Source organism: Neofelis nebulosa, chromosome 4 (genome assembly GCF_028018385.1).
Source record: "Neofelis nebulosa isolate mNeoNeb1 chromosome 4, mNeoNeb1.pri, whole genome shotgun sequence".
NCBI lineage: Eukaryota > Metazoa > Chordata > Mammalia > Carnivora > Felidae > Neofelis > Neofelis nebulosa.
This window is the reverse complement of record NC_080785.1, coordinates 118,388,883-118,410,510: the sequence shown is the minus strand read 5'-3', so window position 1 is coordinate 118,410,510 and position 21,628 is coordinate 118,388,883. Positions and strand designations below refer to the sequence as shown.

At 50.6% G+C, this 21,628-nt stretch overlaps 2 protein-coding genes and 1 long non-coding RNA gene across 9 annotated transcripts; 2 read left to right on the top strand and 1 right to left on the bottom strand.

The window, feature by feature from the left end:
• The first annotated feature begins 62 nt into the window (after nt 1-62).
• On the top strand, nt 63-11,895 carry IL17RC (interleukin 17 receptor C). Of its 6 annotated transcripts, none has more exons than XM_058726062.1 (19): nt 64-405; nt 694-715; nt 906-1,058; nt 1,353-1,427; nt 1,519-1,628; nt 2,829-2,940; nt 3,263-3,307; nt 4,827-4,966; nt 5,190-5,249; nt 7,161-7,215; nt 7,302-7,483; nt 7,572-7,622; nt 8,320-8,365; nt 8,538-8,659; nt 8,926-8,985; nt 9,545-9,593; nt 10,899-10,994; nt 11,100-11,138; nt 11,233-11,895. In XM_058726062.1, the coding sequence occupies exons 1-19, from the start codon at nt 301-303 to the stop codon at nt 11,850-11,852; spliced, it is 2,142 nt and encodes a 713-aa protein (XP_058582045.1). In that variant the 5' UTR covers nt 64-300; the 3' UTR covers nt 11,853-11,895. The 6 variants fall into 6 exon arrangements, with proteins under 6 accessions (XP_058582048.1, XP_058582045.1, XP_058582043.1 ...); XM_058726060.1 differs by having other exon boundaries at nt 7,149-7,215; XM_058726065.1 differs by lacking the exon at nt 5,190-5,249 and having other exon boundaries at nt 63-405.
• Nucleotides 11,896-12,022: 127 nt separating this feature from the next.
• Nucleotides 12,023-21,217, top strand: CRELD1 (cysteine rich with EGF like domains 1). 2 transcript variants are annotated; one of them, XM_058726088.1, is made up of 11 exons: nt 12,023-12,154; nt 12,683-12,876; nt 13,109-13,191; nt 16,510-16,620; nt 16,948-17,039; nt 17,753-17,929; nt 18,014-18,109; nt 19,036-19,119; nt 19,324-19,419; nt 19,634-19,768; nt 20,577-21,217. In XM_058726088.1, the coding sequence occupies exons 2-11, from the start codon at nt 12,703-12,705 to the stop codon at nt 20,789-20,791; spliced, it is 1,263 nt and encodes a 420-aa protein (XP_058582071.1). In that variant the 5' UTR covers nt 12,023-12,154; nt 12,683-12,702; the 3' UTR covers nt 20,792-21,217. The 2 variants fall into 2 exon arrangements, with proteins under 2 accessions (XP_058582071.1, XP_058582072.1); XM_058726089.1 differs by lacking the exon at nt 20,577-21,217 and adding an exon at nt 20,229-20,363.
• LOC131509842 (uncharacterized) lies at nt 18,520-20,229 on the bottom strand. The gene is made up of 2 exons (XR_009260717.1): nt 20,040-20,229; nt 18,520-19,132 (listed from the first exon to the last, which is right to left on the bottom strand). It is a non-coding gene; the product is annotated as an uncharacterized LOC131509842 (long non-coding RNA).
• Nucleotides 21,218-21,628: the final 411 nt, after the last annotated feature.

The following is a 21,628-nucleotide window of genomic DNA, read 5'->3' as shown; positions in this document are numbered from 1 at the left end:
AGGCCACCACCCCAGTCCAAGGCTGCTGGCTCCCAGGCCTGGTGTTGGTGGGAGGGACAGGGCGGGGCGGGAACAGCCAGCTGCCTGCCGGGAGCCAAAACGAAAGCACTCTGGCTGGGTCTGGGACGGGATTCAGGACTCCCAGGAGAGGGAGTGCTCAAGCCCGCACTGGGACCCCAGGCTGAGGAGGGATTCCAGCCCCTCCTGGGGCTGAGTGGGAATAAAGGTACCGTGTCTGCCCCCCCCTCTGGGGGGGGCAGGACAGGGCCTTGGGCCTTGGTGCCTTCTGGCACCTGGAAGATGCCTGTGCCCTGGTTCCTGCTGTCTTTGGCACTGGGCCGAAGCCCCATGGTCCTCTCTTTGGAGAGGCTTGTGGGGCCTCAGGATACTGCTCGCTGCTCTCCGGTAAGTCTGGGGCACTAAGAGTGTTGGGGAAGGCTCAGGGTTCAGTCTGCGGCCCATTGGGGCCCTAGCCTGGCTCCTGTCACTGTCACTACTGCCAGAACTGCCCTGGCTGGTCTGTCTGGTGCTGATGGGTTAAGAGAAGAATGGGGAGGGGGCAAGCGCTGAGTTTGTCTTCTCCTGGAAGGGACTTGAACAAGGAGCCCTGGAAAGGTGGGCAGGGATCTCAGGCAGGGAAAAATGGCTACATTCGGTGGCATAAACTCTAACACGTCTTTACCTTCTCCCCAGGGCCTTTCCTGCCACCTCTGGGGTGAGTAGCCCTACTTTTAGAAAGAAAAGAACTGCCCAGGTTGGCGGAAGGGATGTTCCAGTCCCATGCCTTTCACACCCACCTTAAGCCCAGGAAGAGCCCAAAGCTCCTTGTCCCTCTGGGGGTGTCAGGTACAACTACCCTATGGATTCTGAACAGCTTTAGCTCTCACCCTGCCCTTTATGCACAGATGGTGACGTGCTCTGCCTACCTGGGAGCATCGTGTCTGCCCCAGGCCCTGTGCTGGTGCCCACACGCCTGCAGACAGAGCTGGTGCTGAGGTGCTACCAGGAGACTGACTGTGACCTCTGTGTGCGTGTGGCCATCCACTTGGCTGTGCATGGTGAGCATGTCATCCCATAACTGTGTGTGTTCCCATGTGAGTGTGTCAAGGATGGGCACAAGGACTGGGGAGTCTGGCAGGCAGTCCTGTGCATCCTCAGTGTTCTCCTGGAGAGCACTGGCCAAAGGATCCCCATGTCAGCCTGGTCTCTCTGTCTATCCACCCCCCCGCCCCCCCTCCCTCCCCCCAGGCCTGGCCCCTGCTTCTCAGCACTGGGCTTTCTGGAATGAAGCCAAGCCCAAAGCCAGCCCAGAGCTGGGGCCTGACCTGGGTCTTGCTCTTGGGCCCTTCTAGGGCACTGGGAAGAGCCTAAAGGTGAGGAAAAGTTTGGAGGAGCAGCTGATCCAGAGCTTGAGGAGTCTAGAAACGGTGAGGAGAAGATGGCTGGCCCAACTGCCCCTTGCCACGGCCTTGCCCACGGCCCCTGGGCCTGACCAAACCCCTGCCCTGTTGCTCACAGCCTTTCTCCAGGCCCAAGTCGTGCTCTCCTTCCAGGCCTACCCCACCGCCCGCTGCGTCCTACTGGAGGTGCAAGTGCCTGCTGCCCTTGTGCAGCCTGGTCAGTCTGTGGTATGCAAAATAATGATAATACCAATAGCCATCTTCTAGATATGACATCTATGAGGCGCTGTCATGTGCGTTAGCTCTGTTTGCTGATGGCAAGGCTGTGGGCAAGCCCTTTCAGCCCTTTGTGCCTCAGTGTTCCAGTCTGTACAATGGGAATAAGAATAGTCCTACTTCATATGGCTGTTGTGAGAAACAGATGAGTTGGTACGTGTAAAACATCTGATGTAATGCCCAGCAGTAAAGGGTCTCAGGAAGTTTAATTTTCCCTTTCTTGTGTACTCCTTAAAAGTACCCATGGGGGTGCCTAGGTGGCTCAGTTGGTTAAACGTCTGACTCTTGATTTTGGCTCAGGTCATGATCTCATGGTTCAGTTTGTGGGATCGAGGCCCATGTTGGGCTCTGTGCTGACAGCGCAGAGCCTGCTCAGGATTCTCTCTCTTCTTCTCTCTACCCTTCCCATGCTCACCTGCTCTTTCTCTCTCTCAAAATAAATAAACTTATTTAAAAAAAAAAAAAACACCCATGAGCGAGGCATTATTATTACCCTCATTTTCCAGAGAGAGAAACTGAGGCTTGGAGAAAGGAAGTCTGTGGGCTGGATCTAGTTCTTGGACTTCCTGCTGTACCATGTCTGCTCCGTGTACATACTGTGGTGCAGGGTGTTGGAGCTTCTTCCTACCTCAGGAGGCCACATGTGTTTGGAAGATATATCTCCACCCCGGGCCAAATCACTCAAGCCTTTTGACTTCCCCTCCCGCCCCCAGCTCCCAGCCAATATCCTCTTGCCTGGCAAGTTATAGAATCAGAGAACATCTGCTGGCCCACCTCAATGGGCAGTCATGAGGACCCCTGAGGCACTGGGTGTGAGAAGGGGTTTCTGATCACCTTAGCTTTGACCACGAGATGCAGGACAGCAGGGTTGGCACAGGGACTCAAATAGCTAGGGCCCTTATCCCTGCCCTGCTGACACCCCTACTGAGGGGGTGTGCTTTAGAACTGGAAGCCTTTTTTTTTTTTTTTTTTTTTAGCTTAGAATTGAGGGTCTTTAAAGGAAATGTTAATGGGAGAATTTCAGGCTATACAGTATAGCATCATTGGTTGGGGAAAGGGATGAGTGGAGTGGTCCATGGACAGGAGCTCAGAGCCCTTGGTCTGTATTCTGAGCCCTATACTACCAGCCTTCTGCCACCCCTCTCCTCACAGGGTTCTGTAGTATTTGACTGCTTCGAGGCTGCTCTGGGGGCTGAGGTGCGAATCTGGTCCTACACTCAGCCCAGGTACCAGAAGGAACTCAACCTCACCCAGCATTTGCCTGGTAAGTGGCTCCAGGTCCTGCCCCACCGCCCCCAGTCTCTTTCTTGTCTGGCCACTGCCATTCTGCTTTTATCCCCTTCCTTGTCCCATCTGTTCTCAGGCAGGTGTCTGAGCTCCTATCCTCCCCAGGGTCTATCCCTCTTGTCTCCTCTCCCCAGGTGATACTGCTTCCCAGTGCTTGAGGAAGGTGCTTTGGGCCCTGGATAGATGGGGTGGTATTTAGGGGAAGGGAGCCCTTCCCAGTGCTCCCCATGGGTCAGACCACTCCTCTTCTTTCTTTGGCCCCCAGCCCCATTGGTGGCTTTTCTGTGATCTCTCCCCAGACTGCAAGGGGCTGGAAGTCCGGGACAGCATCCAGAGCTGCTGGGGTATGATGGACTATGGCCAACGGGGCTGGAAGGAGGGAGGGACAGGGTCTGGTGTGTGAGGGACCCTTGGAGGTGGCTTCAGGTCTGGGCTTGCCACAGTCCAAATGCTCACAGAGCTCATTTAATTCATCACACATGAACTGCAGTAGCTCCTACTCTGTGCCAGGCATTGGGACTATGAAGATGAATCTCCCTTATGACAAATTTATTTATTAGTACCAGGGACATCTAGAGGCCCAAAATGTTGTCAAGATTATGGTACCCTCCCCCCACATACACACCATATATCAAGATAACAATAATGTTAAGCCATAAAATAGGGGCTAAGAAAGTCAAGGCTCTGATGGTTTTTCCCAGGTACTACTTGAATTTTGTTTTTGCTTTGTTCATTTTTTTTTTTTGAACTGGGGTATAACATACATACAGAAAAGTATGTAAAGAGCACTAATTTTAAAGTCCAGTTCACTTAATTTTTACATATGTATACACTTGCATAACTACAACCCAGGTCAACCTATAAGCAGTGATGTTCTTGAGCTCTTAAATTTTTTCAATTTTATTTCCCTTTTGGCTCCTTAACTTAAGTTTGGCCTGTCTCTTTGGTAATTCATTAGAAACTACTCAGCACCAGAGCTTTGAGGCCACAGATACACATCATGCATTTCATATCTTCATTCATTCAGCAATCAATGATTCACTTATTCAGCAGATATTTATTGTGTGATTACTCTGCCCAAGGAATAGTCCTAGGTACTGGAGATTAATTGGTAAACTAAACTGACAAAGATCCCTGCCTTCACAGAGCTGACATTCTAGCTGGGAGTCAGGGTCAAGGTAGGGGTGATGGAGGGCACAATAAACACAAGGAAATGTGAAATATGCAGTAAGTTAGCTTGATTAGTGTTGTGGAGAACATTTGGGGAGGGGAAAGGAGGATAAGGAGGTTGGGGGTTGCAGCAGTCAGGGTTAGCCTCACTCGAGTGAAAAAAGACCCAAAGAAGTTATGGAAGGAGCCATATGGGTGTCTGAGGGAAAAGGGTTCCATATGCAGAGGGAACAGCCAGTACAAAGAGCCTGGAAGCAGGAGTGTATCTGGTGTGTTTAAGTAGAGAGGGCAGGGTGTCTGCACTAGATTAATTAAGGACAAGAGTACTAGGAAATAAGTTACAGTGGTCAGGGCAGCCAAATTGTGTAAGGTCTTGCAAGCCGTTATAAAGACTTTGGCTTTTACTCTGGAAGTAATTTGGGGGGGTCATCAGAAGGTTCTAAGCAGAGAATGATTTATCCTACAGTGGTTACAGGATCCTTCTGGCTGCAGAGGGAGAAGAGTGTGTCAAGATACTGGGCTGGCTGCTGGGGACAAAGTCTGGTCTGAGATGAGGACACAGGCTCTGCCCTCTAGGGGCCTTCCAGTCTCAGGAATTTGAAGGAACTCCAAAGGGTCAGTCAAAGGGGTGTGATCAGGCTTGGGTATGTAAAAGAGGTGATGGAGGTCTCTGTCTCTTTGCCTCCCGCACAGCCCTGCCCTGGCTCAATGTGTCTGCCGATGGTGATGATGTGCACCTGGTGCTGGACGTCTCTGAGGATCAGCGCTTTGGCCTCTCGCTGTACTGGAACCAGGTCCAGGGTCCTACAAAACCCTGGTGGCACAGAAACCTGGTGAGGCCTCCCTGTCCCTAAGTCCATTCCCACTCTAGGCTGATGCGCATGCTAAGGATGTGAGTGCATTATCAAAAGGGACCCTTGAATACAACACAGCGACCCCCACCCAAAGCAAGGAATATTGGTGGGGGAATAGCTACTTGCCTGGTTTCCTCGACTTTGGCCTCCAGCCTTCCTCCTCCTCATCTCTCCAACTTTCCCCCTTCTGCTTGTCCCACAGACTGGGCCACAAACCATTACCTTGAACCATACAGATCTATTTCCCTGCCTTTGTATTCAGGTAAGAGAAGAGTCCAGCTAGATGCCAGGGGAAGGGTACTGGAGAATTAATGAGAGGGGTGCCCCTTACCTTCCTTGTCTTACCATCCTCCACTCTCTTCTTTGAGGTGGGAACTATTGCTCCCTAGGGTGACTAGCCCTCTCCTGACCTTTGCTGTCCTGTCTTCTGCCTGTTGCAGACTCTAGATGCTTTTCCTGATCCTCTATCCACAGGACTCCTACTTATGCTTCATGGCCCCATTCAAATGTCACCTCCTCCTTGAAGCCTTCCCCTACTCTTCCAATTGTCTCTTTGTGCTCCCCTGGAAAGTAGAGAATGTGCTGTGAACTCAGACTGATTTGAATCCTGACTCTTGCCATTTGCTAGCTGTGTGACCTCATGCAAGTCACTTCACCTCTCTGAGCCTGTTTTTTGTCTGTAAAACGGGACTAACAATACCAACTTCATAGGACTCTTATAAAAGGAAGTATCCAGACTTCTGTGTGTTGGCTCTTCCCTCTTCTTCTTCTTCTTTTTTTTAAGATTTTATTTTTAAGTAATCTCTACACCCAGCGTGGGCCTCAAACTTACAACCCTGAGATCAAGAGTCACATGCTCTACCGACTGAACCAGCCTGGTGCCCCTCTTTCCTCTGAAAGATATCTGATTGTATGTCTAAATGGTCATCAGGTCCCATCTGTTTTACCTCTGACATTAATGTCTGTCATTCCCTCTACCTGAAATGCCCCCCCTCCTTCTTTTCTGTATAATCAAATCCTTCCAACTCAAGTGCCACCTCTTTCCCAGAGCTTTACCTCAATTCCCTGGTCTCTCCTATCTTCCAGTCTTCTTGCACTTGTCTTTCCTTGTTCATTTGTCACTTTCTTTCTTATTTGGGCACCTGTTTCATTTCTTCTTGCATATAACAGATGCTCAATAAATGAGGGATCAATTTATTAATATATATATACATGTCTTATCCCTACTACAACTGAGAATTTGTAATTTCCTTGAAGGTAAGGAAATAGTACCTAATTCAAATTTAGTAACTCCCCTAGAGCCTTGCACAATGCCTGGCATGTAGTGGGTGCTAATTAAGTCTGTTAAAGGAATGAATGAATGAAACTCTCTAACTAGCACTGTGATAGGACACATAACAGACATTCATGAAACGTTTGCTGTGATATAAACGTCCTTACTGCCGAGCACAATGCCTGCTACATAGTGGGTGGTCTTAATTAAAAGTGTGCTGAGTAAATTAATGTATTATCTCTATATCTTAGCACAGGGCTAAGCAAAGAATAGATATGCTTTAAAAGTCTATTGAAAGAAATGGGGTGCCTGGCGGGCTTAGTTGATACAGCATGTGACTCTTGATTTCAGGGTTGAGAGTTCAAGCCCCACACTTCAGGTGGAGTTTACTAAAAAAAAAAAAAATACACACACACACACACACACACACACACACACACACACATTTATGCGCTCCTGGAAGGAAGTAGAAGCCCGGGGGGCCATATTTCCTGACCATACGCATTACTGTTTTCTACAGAAGAGTATATATATATATTTTATTCTGAAAGAATAAATGAATGTGTCCTTAACACCTACCATACCACCTGGCACGTAGTAGGTTCACACAAAGTGATCATGGATTTAATTATCAATGTCCCTAGTGCCTACCACAGTGCTAAGACACATAGTAGATACTCACTAAAAGTCTGTTGAATGAAGATGTTGCCAGATAATTGGCATAGAGCTTGCTGGAAGAATAAATGTGTGCAACTCTAGGACTTTGCAAAGGGCAAAAACACTGGACGAGTGTTTATGAAATATCAGTTGAGTGAATACATCCCCAGTGCATAGCAGAGGCTAGGCTCCTGGAGGGTCAGCTCGGTTGAACTGACTTGTAGAACCCAGTTTCTTTTCCAGGTGTGGCCGCTAGAGCCCGACTCTGTCAGGACAAGCATCTGCCCTTTTAGGGAAGGTGAGCAAACTGGGGCTGGGGCCATGGTGGTAACAGTGCAGGTGGATGAGTTCTGGGTGCCCAGTGACCCCGCCCTCTCCTTGCAGACCCCCGGGCACATCGGAACCTCTGGCGTGCAGCCCGGCTGCAGCTGCTGCCCCCAAGGGGCTGGCGGCTAGATGCACCCTGCTCCCTGCCTGCTGAGGCCACTCTGTGTTGGCAGGCACCAGGAGGGGGCCCCTGCCAGTCGCTGGTCCCGCCGCTGCCACCAGCAAATGTCACTGTAAACGTAAGTGAAGCGGTGGGAGGCTCCTGGAAGGAAGTGGAATCCCGGGGGGGCATATTACCTGACCCCACCTATTACTCTTTTTCCACAGAAGGCACTTGAATTGCCATTGCTGAATGTCCACCCCAACCTCTGTGTCCAGGTAAGAAGGGGGCATAAGAGCTCCGGGCTAGGGGCAGGACCCAGAGTGGACCCCCCCAGATAATTCACTGTCTTCTGGACCCACTTTATCCTTGAGTCACTGGAACAAAGTAGTTACTTCTGGGAGTTCCAGTATTGATTTTAGCAGTGCCATGGGACTCTGGGCAAGTCACTTTACCTCTCTGAATGTCAGTCTCCTCATCTGTTTAATGGGGATGATAATAGTAAATACTTCATAGTAGTGGCTAAAACCAATACATGTTCCCACCCTGTAGAGCTTATGTTCTAATGGAGAAAGGCAGACAATAGACCTACACACTATGTTAAAATTGTATCTAAATACTATGGGAAGGGTGGGGAAGGATAAAGGAGGGTGGGGGTTGCAATTTCAAGTGGAGCAGTCAGATGAGGCCTCTTGGTGAAGGTGGTTAGATGAGAAGGGAATGTATAAAGACATGAAAAGAGCTAATTTAGGGTCATAAGGCCCTTTAGCACAGACACTCTCACAAGGCTAAGGCTGAGAAAAATGAAGTATTTGCTAATCATCCAGCCTTGAACCCTGATCTGCCTAAGATTAGGTCCAGAGTGCAGACCGCCCCCCCCCCCCCCCCACGACAGGCCTCCCCTTACTGTCCTACCCTTTATGGCCTTGGCTCTAGCTTTTTCCTGTGCTCCTAACCTTGGCCCCTTCTAAGCAGGTGAGCAGCTGGGAGAAGCTGCAGCTGCAAGAGTGCTTGTGGGTTGGTGAGTGAAGCCTGGAGAAGGCTGGGGCAGGGCCACTGTAATAGGGATGAAGCCTGGAAGTGCCAACTCTTGGGGGGTAAAGGTCAGGCACAGGAATGGGCGGGGGGGGGGGCAAGTGGCAGGCTCCAGCAAGTTTGGGTTTCACTCAAGACTGGGCTCTTACCCTTTCCAGACTCCCTTGGGCCCCTCAAGGATGATATGCTGTTGGTGGAGACACGAGACCCCCACAACAACAGATCACTCTGTGCCTTGGAACCCAGTGGCTGCACCCCACTACTTAGCAGGGCCTCCACGGTGAGGGCTAGGGGACCCTCCTCCATGCACCTTTCCAGTTCTATCTCAAGCCTGGCCTCAAATTTTCACAATATTCAATTTCCCCTCCTCGGTTCCAGGCCCTGTGCTGGTGTCTGGGAATGTGGGGGTGATTCAGACCCAGTTCCTGTTCTCAGAGGCCTCTTAGTAATCTCCATGCCCCATTCCCCCACTATTCTGCTCAGCTGCAGCTTGGTGGTCTCCTAAATGTGGTACCCCTAGGTGATAGTCCCCTTTTGTCTTGGCAGAGGGCAGCTCGCCTTGGAGAACAATTACTACAAGATCTGCAGTCAGGCCAGTGTCTGCAGGTGAGTAGGTGGCAGGAGGGCTCTGCTCCAATGCCCAAGGGCAATAGGCCTAAAACTCTGTATTTAACTTCTTCCATCTCTTCCTGTGCCTCACAGAGGGCACCAGGGAAACTCTCACTCTTCCTAGGTAGGGGCCTCCTCACTGTCCCCCTAGTACCCACTCACCATCTATTTGTGCTTAGGTGTGTCCAGCCTTAGGGAAGCCAAGAGTTGAAGAAGCATAGTTCCTGTTCCCAAGTTGCTCACTGCTGGCTAGAAACCAGAAAACAGATAACCAAATTCATATGTGCTAAGCATTGGGTTCCATGGAAAGCTTCAAGGAAGGGACATTGTGCCAGATCTGGCAAGGAGGAAGGCAATAGCCCAGGCAGTAGGCATAGCATGATCAAAGGCAGAGAAGAGAGGCTTGTGGGGAACTACAGTGTGTGTGTGTGTGTGTGTGTGTGTGTGTGTGTGTGTGTGTGTGTGTGAGAAATATGCATAGCTGAGGCTGGAAATTTGGAGATCAGGCTGGCCAGAACTTGTGTTGTGGGGCCATGGTCTTGGTTTTGTTTTACAGCTGTGGGATGATGACCTGAGGGCACTGTGGGCCTGCCCCATGGACAAGTGTGAGTATTACAAGAATTGCCCTTCCCCCTCCGTACCAGGAGCTGGAATCTAGACAGTCTTAGGGGCAGCACATGCAATGGCCTGTCTTTCCCTGGCTCAGATCAATCAGAGGGACACTCCTTCCTTTATTCAAAAGCTAAGACGAGAGCTCACAGAGAGTCTAGCATCACCAAAAAGGCACAATCCCTGCCCCCACCGCAGCCATAGAAAGCTAGAAAGACATTAGCTAAACAATCACTTACATTTAGTAAATGTGAGTTATTGAAGCATTTGCTATAAAATGTCTAAAACCATGAATGCAAATAATGAGGACCTGACTTAGATGGGATGAGGCCGGGAAAAGGTTTGACCTGTTCTGAAGGCTGAGCTGAGTGAAGTGGGGGAAAAATGCTTTTTTGAGGAACTTCAAGGTGGCCATTGTGGCTAGAGGGTCTTCAGGGGCAGACTTCTATCACAAGGATGCAAGGGTCATCTAGGGCTTTGGGAGCTGATGTAAGGAATTGGATTTTATGTTAAGAGCAGTGGGAGCTTCCTGAAAGGCTATAATCAAATTTGTATTTTAAAAAGGTCTCTGGGGGCGCCTGGGTGGCGCAGTCGGTTAAGCGTCCGACTTCAGCCAGGTCACGATCTCGCGGTCTGTGAGTTCGAGCCCCGCGTCGGGCTCAGGGCTGATGGCTCAGAGCCTGGAGCCTGTTTCCGATTCTGTGTCTCCCTCTCTTTCTGCCCCTCCCCCGTTCATGTTCTGTCTCTCTCTTTCCCAAAAATAAATAAAAAACGTTGAAAAAAAATTTAAAAAAAAAAATAAAAAGGTCTCTGGGGCTGCCATGTAATGAATGAACTGGAGGCAAAAAAGAGGTCAGGGACACCATTTGGAAGGTTGTTGGAGTCATCAAGAGAGTGAGGTCAAGCGTCCAGCAACACTAGGCTTAGGAGACAATCTTAGCTGACATTTGAACACCTACTATGCCCAGCATTGTAAGTGCTTTGTGAGTATTAATATATGTAGTCCTCACAACAACTTTATGAAATAGGTACTAGTGTTAACCCAGTTTTACAAAGGTGAAAACTGAGGCAGAAGATGAAATGACTTATCCAAGGTCACCCAAATAGATGGATCTATGTTCATATATTGACTCTGACACTACATGCTGTGGACTTCGGGCAAATCTTTCCATTTCTCTGAGTCCGTCAGTCACATATCGCAGCCCCCGAGATCTTTTAAATCTTTGAGTTTTTCTCCTTTGTGAATTGGGGTGAAAGTGTATGGTATCTAACTAGCGTATCCTCTCCTCTGGGTCTCCTAGACGTTCACCAGCGCTGGGCTCTGGTGTGGCTGGCCTGCCTACTTTTTGCCGCTGTGCTTTTCCTTCTCTTCCTTTTCAGAAAGGACCAAGTGAAAGGTGAGCGCTTCCGGGCTTCCGCACTCCCCGGAGACAGGGCTGGGAGTTCCCCTTGAGAAGGTGGCAGCCGAGCTCATGGGCTTCCCCGCCCCTCTCCCCTAACAGGGTGGCTGAGGCTCTTGAAGGAGGACATCCGCGCGGGGCGTAAGTGTGAGCAAGTGCCAGGCGGGGGGGCCGCCCCTAGCGGGCCGGCCTCGGGCCGTCTCACGTCTTCCCTTCCCCTCGATTTTTCTGGCAGCTGCCACCAGGGGCCGGGCGGCTCTGCTCCTCTACTCGGCGGAGGACTCTGGCTTCGAGCGCTTAGTGAGCGCCCTGGCGTCGGCGCTGTGCCAGCTGCCGTTGCGCGTGGCCGTGGACCTGTGGAGCCGTCGTGAACTGAGCGCGCAGGGACCCCTGGCCTGGTTCCACGCGCAGAGGCGCCAGACCCTTCAGGAGGGCGGCGTGGTGGTGCTGCTCTTCTCACCTGGGGCCGTGGTGCTGTGCCGGGAGTGGCTGCAGGACGGGGCTTCGACTCCCACCCCGCACGGCCCGCACGACGCCTTTGCCGCCTCGCTCAGCTGCGTGCTGCCTGACTTCCTGCAGGGCCGGGCGCCTGGCCGCTACGTCGGGGCCTACTTCGACGGACTGCTCCACTCAGATGCCGTGCCTGCCCTTTTCCGCAGCGTGCCGGTCTTCTCCCTGCCCTCCCAGCTGCCCGGCTTCCTGGGGACCCTGCAGGAACCCGGCGACCCCCGCCCGGGTCTGCTGAGGGAGAGGGCGAGGCTAGTGTCTCAGGCCCTGCAGCCTGCCCTGGACCAGCTGCTTAAGGCTCCCGGGGATCCCGGGGACCCTGAGGACGGGGCGAGGGATGGCACGTGAGGCAGGGGAGACAACTTGAATAAAGGCAGACGCTATTTTTCTATCCGTGCGTCCGGCATGTGTCTGTGACCGCGCCACTAGCCGATCAGCACACCGGCGGCCCTTTAACACCCGGACAGGTGCAGCCCGGCACCGCCTCCGGTTGGCTGACGTGAGATGACGCAATGGCACATGGGCCACCACCATTGGCTGTGGGTAGGCCCCGCCCCCCAGACTGCGGAGCTGGCGGATGCTGCACGTCTTACGCAGCCAGCGGCTGCGGTGGCGTTGGGGAGACTCAGCCGTCGGCGCCCGCGGGCTGGGTGGGTCATCTCTTCCTGCCCCGCAGCCTATGCGGATCTGGATCGTCCCCTGTCGACTAGTGGGCTGCGTCTTTGCAGCCTGCGGGCCGCTAACCTGACCCCCTTTCTTCATATCCGGATCCGGGCTCCTCCCCACAAGACCTGGGTTCCGTTCCGGACTCCTCCCCCCAAGACCGCCCATCCGGCCTCTACTCTCCTATTACTTGGACTCTGACCCATTCTCCCTAATTCTGCTGATCCTGGCCTCAGAACCCATATTCAGGCCTGAAAACAATGAGTTGACTTCTCCTTTGCCAAGGATTCAGGCCACCTCTCCCACCGTGACAAGGATAACTTATTACCATCTTGGAATTGCAGAATAGGCTCCTTCCTCACCACCTCCCCTCCCCCAGCCGAACCCCCGAGTCTAGCCTCTTTTTCTTACAATAACACACATCTGGGCTCCCAGACCCGCGGCACCTCAGAGCCAACCCTTTTCTTTCTCACCTGGCTCCTCCAGTGAGTCATCCCCATTCCCTCTATCTACAGGTTCCCAGCCTGGGTAAGACATGGCCTCACTGCCCCCCAGAGGCCTGGTCCCACCTCTGCTCTGGGGCCTAAGTCTCTTCCTTAGCCTCCCAGGCCCCGTCTGGCTCCAGCCCTCTCCGTCTCCCCAGTCCTCTCCCCCAACTGAGCTCCATCCATGTCATACCTGCCGTGGACTGGTCGACAGCTTCAACAAGGTGGGTGCATGAGCAGCCTCGTGGGGGGCGGCCTAGCCATTATAGCACAGGGGTCGAGAGGAGTTCTGGGATGCAAGACTGCATGAGTCAGGTACTAGCTTGGTTGCTTACTAGTTGTATATAGCCTTGGGCAGTTTGCCTCTCTGCCTCAGTTCCCTGGTGAGTGAAATACCAAAGTGCTAGAATGTGTCAGGCACTGTACTTAGCCATTACTAATGTTCTCCATTTCCAGGGCCTGGAGAGAACAATCCGGGACAACTTCGGAGGTGGAAATACTGCCTGGGAGGAAGAGAAGTTGTCCAAATACAAAGACAGGTAAGGGGCTGGAGAGGTGGGTTCGTACACCTCACCTCCCAATCTCTGCTCTACTGGTGGGGGCCTGGAGACTCTTGGGGAGTCCTTATTCAACAAATATCACTGAACATCTATAGTACAGCAGTAGATAAGGCATGCAAAAACCCATTGTTAAGGAGCTTACATTCTAGTAGAGGAGACAGTGAATAAGTAAATAGATAATGTCATATCAGGGAAAGAATAGACTACAGAATGGTGGGAAGTGTGATGTTCAAGGTGTGACATTTAAACAGAAACCTGAAGGGGGCGCTTGGGTGGCTCAGACGGTTAAGCATCCGACTTCTGCTCAGGTCATGATCTCGTGGTCCGTGAGTTCGAGCCCTGCGTCAGGGTCTGTGCTGAAAGCTCAGAGCCTGGAGCCTGTTTCAGATTCTGTGCCTCCCTCTCTCTCTGACCCTACCCCGTTCATGCTGTCTCTCCCTGTCTCAAAAAAATAAATAAACGGTAAAAAAATTTTTAAACAGAAACCTGAAGTAAAGAAGCAAGCTATGTGACAGTCGGGGAAGGGATTTAGACAGAGTGGGACTGAGCTTGATGTATTTGAGAAGAGGCTGGGAGGGAATGAGCAGAAGAGAGAATGGTACAACATGAAGCCAGAGGGGCTTGAAGGTTACAGAACGGAGTTAGATTTTATTCTGAGTGTAATGGTAAGCCATTGGAAGGTTTGGAGCAGGGAAGTGATGTGGTCTTATTTATACCTTTAAAAGATCACTCACTGCGATGTAGCAAAAAGACTGTAGGGACCAGAGTGGAGAAAGCAGGGAGAACATTTGGGAGGCTGGTCTTAAGTGTGACAGCAGCATGAGCTAGTGTGGAATCTAGTGGTGGACATGGTGAGAACGGGTCAGATTCTGGGTATATTTTGCAGATGGACTGATAGGGTTTGATGATGGAATCATTATGGGGTATGAGAGAAAAAGTAGAATAAAAAGTCCTTAGGTTTTGGGACTGAGCAACTGGGTGAATAGTGCGGCTGTTCTACGGTATAGGTAAAACTGAGGCAGGACCAGATTTAGAGGAGGGGTGGAATCAGGTGTTCTCTTTGAACATATTGGGCTGGGAGGTCTGTTAAACAGCCAAGTAGAGTTAGATTTAGCTGTGGGGAAATCAGGGGAAATGTAGGAGTTAGAAATATGAATTTGGGAGTCATCAGCATATAGTCAGTATTATAAAACCATGGAATGAGATGAGACTATAATGAATGAAAGGCCTGAGTCCTAGGCCTTCCCACTTTTCAAAGTCAAGTTGAGGGGCACCTGGGTGGCTTAGTCGGTTGAACATCCAACTCTTGGTTTCAGCTCAGGTCATGATCTCATGGTGAGATCAAGCCCCGTGTCAGGCTCTGTGCTACCAGCTCAGAGCCTGCTTGGGATTCTCTCTCCTCTCTCTCTCTGCTCCTCCTCCACTCATGTGCACTTGTGCTCCCTCTCTCAAAATAAATACATAAACAAAAAAAAAGTCAAGTTTAAGAGAAGAAATCAGCAAAGACTTGGAGTTAGACAGACTTGGATGTCAGTTGTGACCCTATGTATCCTAGGGAAGGTCACTTAACCTCTGTGAGCCTCAGTTTCCTCATCTGTAAAATGGGGATGTTAATACTTGCTTTGACTATCTCATAGGATTGTGGTAAGGATTAAACAGTGATGCCCACTAGAAACAAAAGGTTTTGTTATCATGTAACATTGGTCATTTTCCTTTCCCTTCAGGGGCCTCAGTTTCCTCATTTAGGAATGAGATTGGGCAAGATAACCCGAAGAGCACTTTTGGCTGTATAGTGGCTCCTGTTTTTTGTTTGTGTTTTGTTTTTTAAGTCGTCTCTTCCTATATGCCAGGCACATGCCAGACCCTTTAAATACATAATATATATATACATAATATATGTGTGTGTGTATACATATTTAAAAATTTTTTTTTATTAAAGTATATATAACATAAAATTTACCACTAGAGACATTTTGTACATGTATAGTGTTTTGCAGTCTTTACCACTCTCTAGTTCCAGGCCACTTTTATCACTCCAGAAAGGAACTCTGTACCTATTAAGCAATCACTCCCTGTTCTCCCCTTCCCCCAGCCCCTGGCAACCATTACTCTGCTGTCTGTGTCCATTGGATTGCTGATTCCATTGGAACCCATTTATGTCTGGCTTCTTTCACTTATCATGATGTTTTAAAGTTATTTACTTATTTTTGAGAGAGAGAGAGAGAGAGAGCAAGTTGGGGAGGGGCAGAGAGAGAGAATCACAAGCAGACTCCACAATGTTAGTGCAGAACCCAGTGTGGGGCTCAAACTTATGAACCATGAGATCATGACCTGAGCCGAAATCAAGACTCAGACACTTAACCAATTGAGCCATCCAAGCACCCCTTTTTAAAGCTTAATAAAATTTCATTGTATGGATACTACATTTTGTTTATCCATTCTTCAGTTAATGAATATTTGGGTTGTTTCTACCTTTTTTTTTTTTTTTTAAATGTTTATTTTTGAGAGAGAGACAGAGACAGAGACAGAGCACGAGCTGGGGATGAGCAAGAGAGAGGGAGACACAGAATCCAAAGTAGGCTCCAGGCTCTGAGCTGTGAGCACAGAATCTGACACGGGGCTTGAACCCATGAACCGTGAGATCATGATCTGAGCTGAAGTCAGACGCTTAACTGACTGAGCCACCCAGGCGCCCCAAGTTGTTTCTACCTTTTGGCTGCTGTGTATAGTATTGCTACAAACATTTGTGTACAAGTGTTTGTTTGAACAAACATTCTTTTGGGTATATAACCAAGAGTGGAATTACTGATTCATATGGTAATTGCATGTTAAACTTATTGAGGAAGTGCCAAACTGTTTTCCACAGTGGCTACACCATCTTTCATTCCATTCACCTTCACCATTCACCTTCAATGTAGGAGGGTTCCAATTTCTCCACATCCTGCCAACACTTGTTACATGATGTATTTTTAATCACATATACGCAGCAAGGGTATTATCTTCCATTGTGAAAATGCAGGAACTGAGATACCTTACAACAAACATGCAGGGCAGGTATTGTTTCCATTTTTCAGATGAGAAAAGAGAGGTTCAGGAGAGGTTAAGTGACTTGCCCAAGGTCACTCAACTAAATTCAAACCCAGGTCTGTCTGACTCGCTAATCAGTACCCCTTCCATTATGCCCTACAGCCTTTCCTTTGACATTGTCATGGCATGAGGGTGGGGGGAGAGGAGACCTTAAGGAGGGTGGTGGATGGGGTAGAACATATTCATACGATCCCTGCCCTGTCCGTTCAGTGAGACCCGCCTGGTAGAGGTGCTCGAGAGTGTGTGCAGCAAATCAGACTTTGAGTGCCACCGCCTGCTAGAGCTGAGTGAGGAGCTGGTGGAGAGCTGGTGGTTTCACAAGTGAGTTATTGGGGGGCTTCCCAGGGAGGGGGCCATAGGCAGGACCTGGTGGTAAAAGAGGGGGGTGCATGCTGGGGCCTGTGTCCTGGTTTGACTCCTTTTTCCAAACCTAGGTCTGCTAAGGACTTGGGGGGTACCCAAGTTCTCAGTCTGAGCTTCAATTTACCCCTCTGCCAAATGGGGAGAGGGTGTTGGTTGGGTAGTGTTATGGGTCTTATATCCAAGAAGGGTTGTATCACAGGTTCTTTGGGAGGGTGGGGGGTGAATAGCACCTCTGACACTGTCTCAGCCCCCCTCACTATCATCCCCACCTGCTAACCCCCTCAGGCAGCAGGAAGCCCCAGACCTCTTCCAGTGGCTCTGCTCAGATTCCCTGAAGCTCTGCTGCCCCTCTGGCACCTTCGGGCCCTCCTGCCTCCGTGAGTTTTTCAAGCTCCTCTTGGGGGATGAGGGGACTGACAAGGTCAGGGATCCAGTCCTGGCTCTACTGCATAGCTGGCTGTGTGAGCTCAGGTTGCCCTCATAACTTCTCTGGACCTTCGTTCTCATCTGCCTTTGAGAGCTGTTGAGATGAGCAAATCAGTGGGGAATGGCTCTGAAAAAAGATAAGTGGGCTAGACTGAGTCAGATGGGACTATGGTTTTTTTCATGTATGTGAGAAATGGCCCCACCCACCCCCCATTTCCCATGCATGGATCAGACCAGGCCCCATCCCCTGGACTAAGGCGATCTTCCTAGGGACAGGCGGGTGCTGCTTTGAAGCCCCCATTGTCATCACACAGTCCTGAGGGAGGAGCTAAACCTACTACCAGCCCCTTTTAGAAAACTCTGGAAGATTCAGATAAAAGACTAAGTGACACAAAGAATAAAAAATAGATAAAACAAAAAACAACAACAACAACAAAGGGAGAGTGACTAAGATGATAATTCAGTCTTTATAAGAGGAAAGATTTATAAATAACCTGTTCCACAGTGGGGTATTGGTTAAGTAAATTTCATATAGTTTATGATGAAATATTATGTTGCCATTAAAATTGAGTTTGCTCTCCAAAAATATTTAATGGTATGGGGAAATATTCTCTGTATTCACGATTGTGTTTATGATCTCACCTGGTTTGGTATCTGCCCACAGCCTGTCCTGGGGGCGCAGAAAAGCCCTGCGGTGGCCACGGGCGGTGTGAAGGGGAAGGGACTCGAGGGGGCAGCGGGCACTGTGACTGCCAGGCCGGCTATGGGGGCGAGGCTTGTGGCCAATGTGGCCTCGGCTACTTTGAGGCAGAGCGCAACGCCAGCCATCTGGTATGTTCGGGTAGGTAGCCAAGAGGCGCAGGGCTGGGCAAGGGCAGATGGGTTGCCTGCCTGCCTACCCTCACACTTCCCGCTTCTCACCCAGCTTGTTTTGGCCCCTGTGCCCGCTGCTCGGGACCTGAGGAGTCCAACTGTTTACAGTGCAAGAAGGGCTGGGCCCTGCATCACCTCAAGTGTGTAGGTGAGTGAGGCCCTAGCCCTAGGTCTGGGGAGGAAAGCAGCAGCCTGGACTTGGTCCCCATCAGCACACACATCTCTGGGCTAGACCACCACAGTTCCCAACTTCATGGTGATCTCAACCTGTTCGGGAAGGCAGAAAAGTAACCTAGAGTACAGACCGATCTTTGTACAGTTGGAGATGCCCCTGATCCAGCTCTGTAGAGGTGGGGAATCAGGAAAGGCTTCTTGCAGGAGGTATCCCTTAGGCCAAGTCTTGAAAATTGAGGAAGAGTTAGCCAGGGAAATGAAGATACTTAACCTGGGGTCAGGAAGCCTGGGTTCAAGACTTGGTTTTGGTCTCTGTGTAGCTATTTATATAAACGAGGGTAAAGGCTAAGCTGCTACAACAGAAAGGTCACCAAAGACTATGACTTAAAGAATATAGAGGTTTATTTTTATCTTATACCACAGTCTTAAAACAAGTGGTCCAGGCTGGCAAGGAAGTTCCACCTGTTACAAGCATTCAAGGACCCAGATACTTTCTGTCTTACAGTGTGGTCATCCCCTTGGGATGTTTTTGTTGCTTGAGGTACCTCCATGTTCTATGACCAACACTCAGGAAGTGAGAAAGGGAAGAAAATGCATGGAAGAGTCCACTTCTGTTGTTTTAAGGCCAAGCTAAAAGTGGAGCACATCATTTCTGTTTACATCCTCTTGGCCAGAACTCAATCATTAGGCCACACTTAGCTGCAAGGCAGATTGGAAAATGTCATCTTTAGTTGGGCGGCCCGAAGTCCTACTGCACCTCTGCCTTCGTGTTGGCACACAGCCGGCAGTCTCTGCCAAGCTATTTGAGTCTGAGCAGGTCCCTTCCCCAACAACCTTGGCCTCAGCTTCCCTGTTAGTGCGATAGGGATTGAAATCCGTATCCTGCCTGCTTCCCTGCAGACATCGATGAGTGTGGCACGGAACGAGCCAGCTGTGGATCCAACCAGTTCTGTGTGAACACAGAGGGCTCCTATGAGTGCCGAGGTAAGTGCTGATCCTGTAAGGAAGGAGTGTGGGAAGGGTAGAAGGGGCTGCTCCATGCCCTTTCCCCCAAGTTTCTGCCTTCTCAGGCACCAGAAAACCGCCCCCCCCCCCAGACCTCTTCTGGAGCAAGGCTTTCCCCCCCTCCACAATCCGCCTCGGGCCTAAGGGCAGCTCTCACCCTCTTCTCTCCTATCCCTTCTCCAGACTGTGCCAAGGCCTGCCTGGGCTGCATGGGGGCAGGGCCAGGCCGCTGTAAGAAATGCAGCCCTGGCTACCAGCAGGTGGGCTCCAAGTGTCTCGGTGAGTCTCCTGCCAGTGGGGCACAGACACCGTGAAGTGCCTTGCCCACCACAAATTGAGAAGAGCTGGAATGTGGACAGGGCAGGGGAAGGAAGGGTGGAATGTTGTTTGGGCAAGGGCAAAGGGGTGTCCGGATATGAATGAGATGGAGTCAGGGCTGCCATATGTGGGACCCTGGCAGTGGGGGTCTGACCCCGCCTCACCCTCCCTCAAGATGTGGACGAATGTGAGACAGAGGTGTGTCCAGGAGAGAACGAGCAGTGCGAGAACACCGAGGGCAGTTATCGCTGTGTCTGTGCCGAGGGCTACAAACAGATGGAGGGCGTCTGTGTGAAGGAGCAGATCCCAGGTGAGCCCTGTAGTGGCCCCCAGAAACCTGAGGAAGGGAGGTCCTCATCCAGGGGGAGGGCAGGCAAGCCCCTTCTCCAGGCAGCCATAGGCCCTGCCCCATCCCCACTGCCACCCATCCCCCATAAGGCTGCAATGAGACCCAAACCCTACATCTGATCCCCAGGCTGACTTTTAGCGGCCTCACACCTCCCAAGGCAGAAAGAATATGGCACTTGGTGTCAAATCCCCCCTATCTCCCTTCTTATCTGTCCATTGGGGCCAGTCCTTACCCTGGGCTGCTGACAGCTGTTGCAGGCTGTTGTTCTGAGATGAAGGACAACCACAATGATGACGATGGTGACTGCTTCACAGCTCTTACCATGTGTTGACACTGTTCCAAGCCTGTTGCATGTATTAAGTTATTTCGCTTCTACAATAGGTCCAGTGCTGTTCGTATTATTCTCATCCTCACTTTACAGGGTGGAAACTAGGATGCCGACAGATGAAATAACTTGCCCAGGACCACATGACAAGCAGGTTGCAGAGCTGCGAGTCAAATCCATGCAGTCTGGCTCTGGAGCCAGGCTGGTACACAGGCTGTCTCCAGACTTGCCCACCACATGATCTTGGGCAAACCTCTTTACCGCTCTGAACCTCAGTTTCCCATTTATTGAGACAGGGACAATAACTGCCCGTTGGAGTTGTTCTCAGCAGTAAATGACATCATGTGCCGGCTTGCTGGGCAACCATGTGGCAGCAATGATGAGGTATGTGGGAAGCTCCAGGAACAGCGGGGGAGTGACAGGTGCTTCTCTTGTTCCTCACAGAGTCAGCAGGCTTCTTCTCGGAGATGACAGAGGATGAGCTGGTGGTGCTGCAGCAGATGTTCTTCGGTGTCATCATCTGTGCACTGGCCACACTAGCTGCCAAGGGTGACTTGGTGTTTACCGCCATCTTCATTGGGGCTGTGGCAGCCATGACTGGCTACTGGTTGTCAGAGCGCAGCGACCGTGTGCTGGAGGGCTTCATCAAGGGCAGATAATCCTTGCTACATTTGCAGGATCTCCTCCTATCCAGGCTGCCCCCAGAAGTCAGGCCTCTTTCCTGCCTGGACACTTGAGGCAGCTTGCTTTATTTTTGAGCAGGGTAAATACCACACCTCACACCTAGGCAGGTGAGACCCTTGGGGTGAAAAAGTAGCCCTAAATATGGATGCCATGAGATCTTGGCCTGGGGGAACTGGGTAGGCTTCACAATGTGTGTGAATTTTTAAAAAAGTATCTCCTTGTGGTGGCTGCTAGTGGGCTTTGGCCCCTGTCCAGGATGAGGGGGGATTCCCTCCAGGGGTGGGCCCATCACAGCCTCCTCCTGCCAGCTGCATGCTGCCAGCTCCTGTTCTGTACCCCTGCCCCTCAGCCGCTGATTATTTATTCATCTCAGGAAATAAAGGTCTTGGAAAATGGAGAAACTTCAGTCTCACTACCTGCCTCCTACTCCCTATGGGTTGGCCTGAGCTACTGCGAGCCCCCCCCACCCCACCCTTGGGGAAATTTTCTAAAACCCTGGGAAATTGAGGTCTACCATGATGGAGAAGCAGTATAAGGAGGACAGAGGGGCTTGGCCCTGAAGTAGTGTTAGGAGAAGGGGATGGAGGAACCAGGCTTTGGAGTGGAGGTTCCTGGGTTCATTGCCAGCTATCATTTGCCAAAGGACCCTGGACAAATTGCTTTTGTCTCTGATCTTCACTCTTCCCATCTATAAAATGGGCATGATAATGCTTTCCACTCAGGCTTAATAGAATTAAGGAAGAGGATAAATACAAAGAGCTGAAAACAGTGTACAACAGATAGATGTTCTGTAGCCGTTATTCTTAAGGCTT

Coding starts and splice junctions, on each gene's coding strand:
- IL17RC (XM_058726060.1), top strand. CDS start 301: ATGCCTGTGCCCTGGTTCCTGCTGTCTTTGGCACTGGGCCGAAGCCCC. Junction 7,216..7,301: donor CATCTGCCCTTTTAGGGAAG/GTGAGCAAACTG, acceptor CTCTCCTTGCAG/ACCCCCGGGCACATCGGAAC. Junction 7,623..8,319: donor ACCCCAACCTCTGTGTCCAG/GTAAGAAGGGGG, acceptor CCTTCTAAGCAG/GTGAGCAGCTGGGAGAAGCT.
- CRELD1 (XM_058726088.1), top strand. CDS start 12,703: ATGGCCTCACTGCCCCCCAGAGGCCTGGTCCCACCTCTGCTCTGGGGC. Junction 18,110..19,035: donor GCATCACCTCAAGTGTGTAG/GTGAGTGAGGCC, acceptor GCTTCCCTGCAG/ACATCGATGAGTGTGGCACG. Junction 19,769..20,576: donor TGTGAAGGAGCAGATCCCAG/GTGAGCCCTGTA, acceptor TGTTCCTCACAG/AGTCAGCAGGCTTCTTCTCG.